This window comes from Ailuropoda melanoleuca, chromosome X (assembly GCF_002007445.2).
Source record: "Ailuropoda melanoleuca isolate Jingjing chromosome X, ASM200744v2, whole genome shotgun sequence".
Taxonomy (NCBI): domain Eukaryota; kingdom Metazoa; phylum Chordata; class Mammalia; order Carnivora; family Ursidae; genus Ailuropoda; species Ailuropoda melanoleuca.
In genome coordinates this window covers 111,589,187-111,598,531 of record NC_048238.1, presented here as the reverse complement: position 1 = coordinate 111,598,531, position 9,345 = coordinate 111,589,187, and the positions used below count along the sequence as shown (strand labels likewise).

The window sequence follows — 9,345 nt, the reverse complement described above, 5'->3', positions numbered from 1 at the left end:
CGGGCGCGCGCCGCTGCGGCAGCCGGGGGCGGCCCCCTAGGGATGGGAAGCCAGCTATTGTCACCACGGTCTCCCTCCGCCCCCAGGCACTGGCCGCCGCGCCCTTCCCGCGCGCGCCGCAGCCCCTCCGTGCCCTCGCCAGTTAGGGGTCCAGCTTGCTGGGAAGACCCTCTGGCTTTCCCTTTGGCCTGGCTTCGCTACAGCTACATCCGGGCGCCTCCTCCTGCAGCCCTTAGCCAAGCGCATCCCCTCGTGCCCAGAAATGAGTGACAAGAGTCCTAAGCATGGCAACCTGTCTTTATTTTATTAGGAAGGAAACCACCGAGAAACCCAGGCTCCTGCCAGGCACCCGGCCGGAACATGCCAAAAAACCAATGATCACACCCAGGTCAGCTGCTATGGAGGTCCCTTCCTTTTCAGGCCACAGAGATAAACCCCAGTGTACTGCTTATTATTAGCACGACATCACCAAAAGACAATGACACCAGCCAAGCCGGACAGTTAAATAGTACTTCCACACCCCCCAAACTCAGGAAACCTCCAGCTTCTAGCTGCTACAGGGAGCCCCATAAAGCCTGGGAAGGGAGCATTTGGTACACAAAAGCACTATAAACAGCAAGGGGTGAAGATGCACAGATGAGAATAAATAAGGGGGGGGAGCCTAGAACTCATGTCCTCTCCCCCCTACAATGACTGGGCCTGGGGGATTTGTCTACTATCTATGAAGAATATGTACACCTTGTTGGTAGACATGGGGGGGTTGGGGAGCCCCTCAGTGGGTTGAACAGGGAACAAGACAGGCTGAGGGGAATTGGGGGTTCAAGCTACGGTAGGAAGAGGGGAAGCCCTTCAGTCCAGTGTGCCTCCAGGTGGGACAGCAACAACCTGGACACCATCACACCTGCAACCCCCCACAGGAACAGGGTCACACAATCTGGGTCAAAGAGATGGTGGGGCCCTTATGGTCGTCAAAGCGGTCCATGGTCTTGAGACTGAGGATCATGTGTAAGCCATAGGTGAAGATGAACAGCATGAACAGGGAAGTGAGCAGCCCCATCCAGATGCCCGGGGAGAAGAAGCCCGCACAGTCGCTGGCGTAGGAGAACTGCTCGCCGGTCACGTTGAAGGCTTGAATCTGGCAGGGGACACAAAGGACCGTGTGGCCCCACACAGAGGGAGACCCAGTGAGGACTGGGGTTCCCAAGTTAGTGGGCAGTCCAAATCTCGTGGGATGGGAGCACTGGGGGAGGACTCTCATCTACATTCCCATTCCCCGTTCCCAAGCCCAAGCCCAGACCCAGAGATGCTGAGACTCCTCAGGTCTCTGCTCCCTCCCTCCTTCCTCTCTCCAGTCTGGGCCCCACACTCCCTACCTGGAAGTCCTGAAGAGTCATCTGCCAGACAGAGGGCTGCAAGCGGGGCACGAGGAGATTGCCATTCTTGCTAAGACTGCTAACATACTCGCAGTGAAAGGAATAGACACTGGGCCCCATGACCTGGGAGGCATTGAAGTAAGCGACAGAGCCGTTGCTGTGGATTTCGAGGTGCTCCATGGTAAACCAGTGCCGGGCAGACACTGGGTAGAAGCGGTTGGCCAGAATGAACCTGAGAGAGGCCATGAGGGGTGTCAGGCAGCTGGGAAGGCTGGAGCCATGCCAGCCTGCCCACATGTCAACCATCCCTCAGACTCACCTGAATGTCACTGTGGTACCAAAGAGTTGTTCATAGGTCAGCGAAAGCCTGCAGGACCAGAGTAAGAGGTGAGCTGTCAGGCCCTGGGAGGGCCTGTAGCACCGAGCAGTAGAGCAAGTTCCTCAGGTCTACTCTACCTACCCTGACCCAGGACCTCACAGCCACCTGAAGAGGCAGTGTCCCCACCTGACAAATGGGAAAACTGAGGCCCTATCACATCTAGGTCAGAAACCAGCACCCAGGTTCCCCACCTCCAGATAAAAGCACTTTCTTCCAGTTTCCCTGACCCCACTGCCCCTCCTTTCAGTTCCCCCTTGGGGTTGCTGAGATGTGTATATTGGACTCTGGGGATAAAGGTGGTCTCTCTCGCCACACAGGAAGCGTACAGAAGCCCTCGAACTCACTCAGGCCTGGTAAACACCCTTGGGCAGTCACCCTGAGGCTGTTCAAGGGTAGGGAGGGGGAGAGGAGTGTCAGGTTCCCCAGTGATTGAGAAGTGTTAACAACCAAGGTTCCAGGCAAGGACTAGAAGACATGGAGAGGCAAAACTCTGAGCAAGCCCCATCCCAAGAGCCCTCCACCAGCCCCACCCCACAATCCCACCTGCTTCCCACACTGAACAACACCCCCCGACACACACACCTACCTGCAATGACAGGTACTTGCCCTTACCTGGCAAAGGAGTCATTCCAGAAGGAGCCAGTCAGGTTCAGCTCCTGGACCCCAAAGGTGAGGGAGGTCAGGTCCTCCCAGTGGTCCTTGTATGCCACCGAGAAGTTCTGGGCCCAGAACAGGATCCGGGGAGCAGTGTCATTGTAACTCACAGGGGGATGGACCACAGCTGACACCGACTGTTTTTGCAGGAGCTGGCGACCTAGCCCCCCGGCCACCATGGCTACATCACGGGCCACCTGCAAAAACAACCCACAAACCTTCTCCCAGTGGCCCTTAGAGCATGGCCCAGAATCAAGCGACCTGACCTCACTGTCCCCACCGGGCATCCTCTCCAGCATCTGTAGTTCTACTGGTCATATTCAGAGGCCCTTCCTCCCGGAAGCTTTTCCTGGCTGACCCCTAAGCCCTTGAGATCTTCCTAGTCTCTCCAAATTAGGAACACTTGGGACATATTGTCCGAGTATGCCAGCCCATAAGGCCCCCTGGGCAAGATGGAAAGCTGTAGCCTAGAAGGAGGAAGCATGACTTTCTGGTTCATCCTCGCCCCCCCGCCACAGGCCTAGGGAAGAAACCAGCCCCCCTAAGGCACTCCACTCAGAGCCACACACCCTCCAGGCCCACTCATCATGCGGCCTCTGCCCGCACCTCCCCGAGCCCTGCCGAAGGGTACATTACATACCCTGGAAGGGCGCACCGCTGTGAGGGCTGCTGTGTATGGGACATCTTCAGACTTGAGTGTGCTCAGCACCTGCCCAATGACCTCATCTGAGGAACAATGGGGAGAGCAGAGAACCAGGTCATAGGCACCTACTTAGAGTAACACCCCAACGCCTGCTAGAAACCATCTGACCATCCCACGGCAAAAGACAGCAGACATGAGACTGTGCCCTTCCATGTGCCACATTTGTGGCCTCTCTTGATGGTGTTCAGTGGGATCACCTCGTTGAGGTAGGGACCACCAGATGTCTGTACTGTGAAGTCTCTGACCCCTGGCAACTGACATGTCCTCTGTGGTGGGACACTGAGACCTTCGCAGAGCTGGCTCCCATCCACCTTCACTAGTGCTTTCAGTTTCCATCCAAGATCCCTAAGAGCAGCTGCTTCTTACCTCACCCACCCCCAGCCTCCCCCAGGACACCTACGGCCTCAGCAGTTGGCTCCCTAATGCCAAGCCCTAACTAAATTAAATGAGAAAAGACATAGATATCTAGAAAACTCCAAATTCACTTATAGGTTTTCAGTGAACTTTCCATGGGGAATGACTGTCCTTTATAGCAGAAAAGAAGTCCTTAGCACTGTTTTGAAACGTTGCTGGTCTATTAAACCCAAAATTCTAAGATTCACACTGTTGGAGTAGAGACTGACTCCATGGGCTCTCACATGGAAGGCCCCTAGTTGTCCCAACACCTCTGCCCAGCTGAAGAGGGGTGAGGCCTGGGGGGGGGGTCCACATTTTTCTGCTCAGCTGCCAGTTCTGAGAAGCAGGAGGGCCACCCTGGGAATAAAGAGGGACTTGGGAGCTTCGAGGCAGCTCTCTGCAGCCAAGGGCTGAATGAGGTTAGAAAACGTGTGCCCTCCCTGACCCCACTCACCATTGCCTGTGAGCACTTCCCTCGGTGCCATCAGACCTGAGCTATGGGAGAGAGGCAGAGCATTAGAGGCACTACAATCTGAACAGCTCCCCACCACCTCGGGACACCTCCCCTTTACTCCTCCAGCATGCCCTCCACTCCAGGCTACCGTCCTTCCCTACTAGCCCCATTCAAGTATCACACTCTAGCTGGGGGCTCTGGAAGCCATGCTCACTCCTCTTTCTGCACCTTTGCTGATTACATGGCCCTGCCCTTGCCCCTTCTGCCCCACCTTCACAGTCCCACTCAGGGCCCTGCCAGCTACTCCATGAACGTGTCCTGGCTAGGGAAGTTAGCTCCCCACCAGCAGGACCCAGGTCTGCCTCATCCCTGGAGGCCCAACAGGCCTCACTCAGTGCTGGGCACTAACTCCTGAGTCACAGCTGACCAGAGGCCCTTCCTGCCTCTTCTGGACATACAAGGCACCTTTTGATACGGCTTCAAGGTACTGAACAGGAGGACTGTTGTCTTTGGCTACCACAGCCCAGAGCCTTGCCACTCTCTGGGCTCCGAGGCTGGGACATACCTGGAAGTGTAGGGCAGGCGGATAAGCAGCAGGGCCGGGAGGCTGGCATTGAGTTTCAGCTCCCGCAGGGTGGCCAGGTCCACATGCAGGGGGCTAGCCCCAAGCTTCTCCTGCAGGTAAGTGGTCAGAGTGCTGACGGCATACCAGTCGACAGCAGGAAGCACCAGAGAGGAAGGCGCCAGGTCCAGGGCATTCTGGGAGCCAGAGAGAGGCAGAAGGATGAGTTAGCAAGGGACCAGTGGGCCTGGGCCAGCCCCCAAACCTCTCTGGCAGCCCTCTCTGACAAGGCGCACCCACACCCACACCTGGGCCTTATTCGAGGTCAGAAAGAAAACACCCCACATTCCTGGCCCCTGACGTCTCAGGCCTTTCTATCCCAAAAGCCAGCATCTCTAGCTCCTAAGGGGACGGTATTGGGCGAGGAAATGCAGGACAGCCCCCTTGGCCCTTGGCTGAGAGAGGACTCTTACCTCCAGGTTAGAAAAGGCGCTATCCTGCTTGTTTCCAAACACACCACCATATGCTGTGAAGTCCTCAATGCTCAGCTAGTAGGGAAGCAGAGAAGATGCCTCAGAAGCTGGGCCAGGGCAGGGGCATTTGCAGAGACAGCAAAATCTCATTTACAATCAGGTATGGTCTGGTCAAAAGAGTGAACAAAGGCACGTTTGGGGGTAGGAAGTGGAGGAATGGAAGGTTCTCTTTTTTTCTTTCAGCACCCTCCTGGTAGGCTGAGAAAACATGGAAGGTGGTCATGGGGTTGGGAGGAAATCTGCGGGCAGCTGACTTGTGGTAACCTCAGGATTAAGAGTCAGCCACCTGCCTTGAGATGAGGAACTGGGTAGGGAATAGGGAAGTTGGGGGAGGGGTTAGGGGGCAACGAGGAGCATTTACTGCAGCTCCCCCCTTTTCCCAGGGCGGAAGTCAGAGAAAAGGAGAACCTGCATGCCAGCTGCAGTGGCTAGCACCGGCTATGTCCAGTCTGGACAAGACCCTTTTTAAAAGAGGGCAAGAAGTTCCTTCCCTGCCAACTTTTCGTAGAAGGTGGAAGAGAGGTGAAGATGTTGGAATATGCTGGAGAAAGCACTGAGCTCTTCTGAGCACTCCAGACCACAGTAACCGTGACTGCATCACTCTTGCTCTGAAACCTAGAGATGTCCTTCAACCCCTGCCCCTCCACCCAGACTCCCAGCTTCCTCTGGCTTTTCCCAGTTAGGCCCAGAGGCAATCTTAATCAGTTTCCCTAACCTCATTCTGTTTAGTATACACACTTGCCCAGCCTCCTCTCCCTTCTAGACAGAAATCCTAACCCTGTTTGGCTGCCTGGGCTCTCATTCTGAAAGCCTCTTGGTACTCCTTGCTCAAAATTGCCCAACGCTTCCTGCCACATTTAGACTGCAACTACCCTGTTCCCCACCCCCCTTATCCCCTGGCTACCCATCTCCTACCCCTTTCTCTCCCGCACTACACTCCAGCCACACCAGCTCTTTCAAGGGCTCACCAACGGCACTCCTTGCCCAGGGCCTTTGCACCTACTGTTCCCTCTGCCAGGAATGCTCTTTTACCTATACCCACATGGTCCCTTCCTCCATTTAGGTATCTGCCCAGATATCCCTCCTCAGTGAGCCCTTGCCTCATCACCCTTACCTTAAACAGCATTGCCAGTCATTCTGTTCCCTCGGCCTGCTTCCTTCTTCTCTTGAGAGCTATAGCATTGATATTATATCACGCGCCAATTTAGCATTTACCTGTTGCTCTCACAAGAATGTCAGCTTCTTCCAGATAAGGGCTTGGGTTATTCTGCTCACTGCTATGTCCCCAACACTTGATACCTGGTACATACTGCCCAGTCCACATTTGGCAAATGAATGAATGGATGAATGCCATAAGGAAACCTTGGATAGATGTTTTACAAGATGTTTTACAATAAGAATTGCTCCTCAGAGTCTTCTGATATAGGTGGTATCTTCATTTTACAGATGAGGAGACTGGCATTCACAGATGATCTCACACATCCAAAGGCTGGTAAGTCGTAGAACGAGAACCGAGTTCCAGTCTAACTACATTATTTACCACCTCCTGGAAGGACTACAGGCCAGCATAACCATCACTATCTGCCCACACAGCAACAGAGCAAGACCACAAGGGGAATGAGCCACACAGGCCACCACTGAGGAAGGAATAAGCAGAGGCTCGATAACCTCTCAAACACCAATTCTACACTGCCCTAGAATCTCCTTGTGGTCCATATGCCTGCTTTGGAGGCAGAGACCTGTGTGGCAGGGAAACTGTGCCAGAGCACAAGTGGGGGGTTGTCCGACAGACTCAGGCTGGAATCGACTGTGGTGTGCATAAACCACAGAACATCGGCCAACAGTTGCACCTCTACCAGCCTTAGTTTCCCTGGCAGTAAAACCAAGATGACATCAGCTTAACACAGTACATATAAAGCACTCAATAAATGATCAATTTTCGATTATCTCTATTATGATCATTATAGTTAGAATCACAACTCTGTCACCCATTAGCTCTGTGACCGTAGGCCAGTCATTCACCGTCCTTGGACGTAAGTCTTCCCATCTGTAAAGAGGGCTGATAATCCCCACCACACAGAGTAGCTCAGGTGGGTGCTTGGTACTCGGTAGGCCCGGCTTCAACCCAATCAAATCAGTGCCATTTCAAGGCCCTCACCGTTCCCACTGAACCGTCTCCTGCAGGCCTTCCCAAGAGAGGAGCCACACAGCCCTAAAGTCGGGACAAGGTCACTGAAGCTTCCCATGGGGAATCGGCCTCAGTGTGCTGGGGGGAGCGGCCTGACTTCTTCCCGATGACTGAGGGAGAGAGGGCTGGGGCGAGCGCACCTTGTCCTGCAGGAACAGCAGCACATTCCGGGGGCCCAGTTCCAGGGCGGGGTCTAAGTACGAAGAGAGCTGCATGTCGCTAGTGATGTGGCCCTCGTGGGTGTTGGCCGCAGGACCCCACAAGTCCCTGGCAGGGGACAGAAGAGGTGCTGTCAGGTGGGGGCGCATGGCTTGGGATCGGAAGCTCATGGGCTCCCATCGTGATGCGTGGGGCCCCGAGTCCTGACCCGGCTGGCTCACTACGGGCCGCCGAGGAAGGTACAGTTCCCCTCTGCCCCCCCTCGGCCGCCGCTCGTTGAGGACAGCCCTGGGGTCGGAAGAGGGCACCGCAGCCGCCTCGGCGCGCAGCGCAACCTGCCCCGGCCCCGCCCGGCCCGCCCCGCTCACCGGTCACTCGACCACAGCACCAGCGGCACCTGCTGCTCCGCCGCCGCCACCGCAATGAGCAACAGCGGCAGCCACCGCATCTGCCAGAGCGCTGGGGCCTGCCGCGTCCTTGCCAGCACCCGAGCCACGGCCATTGCCGCCATCACAGCCTCGGCCTCCACTGCCTCGGCCGCCGCTGCCGCCGCAGATCAGGTGACCGTCGCCCCCACCCGCCGCCGCCCGAGATCCGCCCCGCGCCACCATTGGCTCGGGTGCAGGCCTGCTCGCCAAATCCTCAGATGATTCAGCAAACCTCAGGCCACTCAGGACCTCTCCTTTTCACGAATTGGCTGTACGTCGCTCCAGGCGCGTGCGCTCCAAATAGAAAAGGAGGCAGGGCGGAGCTCCGCTGGTTCCCACAGCGCGCCGCGGACAACGCGGGCACCAAAGGGGAGTGGGGCGGGGCTGGACGGTTCCGCTCCCTAGGTCCCCCACTCGCGGGGCTTCGCGTCTCCCTGCTTTAACCTTCCTTCCGCTTAAAATTGCAGGAGTGGTTTCTTTTTTCTACAGATGAATTCTCCCTGAGACAGGTGAGGAGAGAAGAGGGCCCAAGATAATGTCCAGAAGAACGTCCAGCACTGAAAATGGGCAGGGAGGAGGAGAGTCCAGAAGAGAGATCAGAGAAAGAGCATCAAGGGAGAAGAGTGGTTTCAAGGACACCAAGATTAACAATGCCAGTGTCAACTGCTGCCAGGAAGCAGGTAAGATGAGGACAGAAAGTAACTGTTTCTTGGACTTAGCAACAAATGGAGACTTTGGCAAGAGCAATGTCAATGAGAGGAAGGTGACATGGTTGTAGATTGTCTTTTCTCTAAGTTTGCTTTAAAGAGAAGAAAGAGAGGGGCTCCTGGAAGGCTCAGTCGTTGAGCGTCTGCCTTCGGCTCGGCTCGGGTCATGATCCGGGTGTTCTGGGATACAGCCCCGCATCGGGCTCCCTGCTCGGTGGGAAGCCTGCTTCTCCCTCTCCCACTCCCCCTGCTTGTGTTCTCTCTCTCTGGCTGTCTCTCTCTGTCAAATTAAATAAATAAATAAATAAATAAATAAATAAATAAATAAATAAATAAATAAATAAAATCTTTTAAAAAAAGAGAGAGAGAAAGAGGAAAGAGAAAGTGACAGCTAGAGTCAGAAGGTGGGAGACAATGTCTCAAACGAATTGGAAGACTTTTATCTTTTTCTGTGCCATTTCTGATTTCTCAGATTGGTGACTATTAGAAACAAAAAATCAAAAAGCTGGTAACCATAATCAAATATTGAACTCCCCTTAAGAAAATGTACACTGATTGATTTACGAGGAAGTGAACTGATGCCTGCAACTGAGTTTGAAATGCCCCAAAAACAAAATGTAGGGGAGTGTGACTACAGAGATAGGTTTGTGAGAAAGCAAAAATAGTAAAATGTTAATGGCAGAACCTAGGGTGTGGATCTATGGGTGGGCACTGTAAGCTTTTTTTGACCTTGCTATGTGTACTGGATTTAATAGTGTGACCTCCTGAAATTCATTATCCATCCAGAACTTGTAAATGTGACCTTATTT

At 54.5% G+C, this 9,345-nt stretch overlaps 2 protein-coding genes and 1 long non-coding RNA gene across 3 annotated transcripts in view; 1 reads left to right on the top strand and 2 right to left on the bottom strand.

The window, feature by feature from the left end:
* GDI1 (GDP dissociation inhibitor 1) overlaps window positions 1-9,345 on the bottom strand; it is a 26,456-nt gene that overhangs the window by 6,292 nt on the left and 10,819 nt on the right. The window lies entirely within an intron of this gene.
* ATP6AP1 (ATPase H+ transporting accessory protein 1) lies at window positions 280-7,973 on the bottom strand. Its single transcript, XM_034649830.1, has 10 exons — window positions 7,770-7,973; window positions 7,383-7,509; window positions 4,995-5,069; window positions 4,525-4,718; window positions 3,960-4,000; window positions 3,047-3,132; window positions 2,365-2,603; window positions 1,693-1,740; window positions 1,374-1,605; window positions 280-1,135 (listed from the first exon to the last, which is right to left on the bottom strand). The coding sequence occupies exons 1-10, from the start codon at window positions 7,910-7,912 to the stop codon at window positions 926-928; spliced, it is 1,395 nt and encodes a 464-aa protein (XP_034505721.1). The 5' UTR covers window positions 7,913-7,973; the 3' UTR covers window positions 280-925.
* The window catches only part of LOC117797471, an 8,957-nt gene continuing 7,799 nt past the window's right edge, over window positions 8,188-9,345 (top strand). Inside the window, exon 1 of the long non-coding RNA XR_004622482.1 lies at window positions 8,188-8,509. This is a non-coding gene — a long non-coding RNA (uncharacterized LOC117797471). The remainder of the gene's footprint in view (window positions 8,510-9,345) is intronic.

Coding starts and splice junctions, on each gene's coding strand:
- ATP6AP1 (XM_034649830.1), bottom strand. CDS start 7,912: ATGGCGGCAATGGCCGTGGCTCGGGTGCTGGCAAGGACGCGGCAGGCC. Junction 5,070..7,382: donor TGCTGTTCCTGCAGGACAAG/GTGCGCTCGCCC, acceptor CTTCCCTACTAG/CTGAGCATTGAGGACTTCAC. Junction 1,741..2,364: donor TGGAATGACTCCTTTGCCAG/GTAAGGGCAAGT, acceptor CTGGTCCTGCAG/GCTTTCGCTGACCTATGAAC.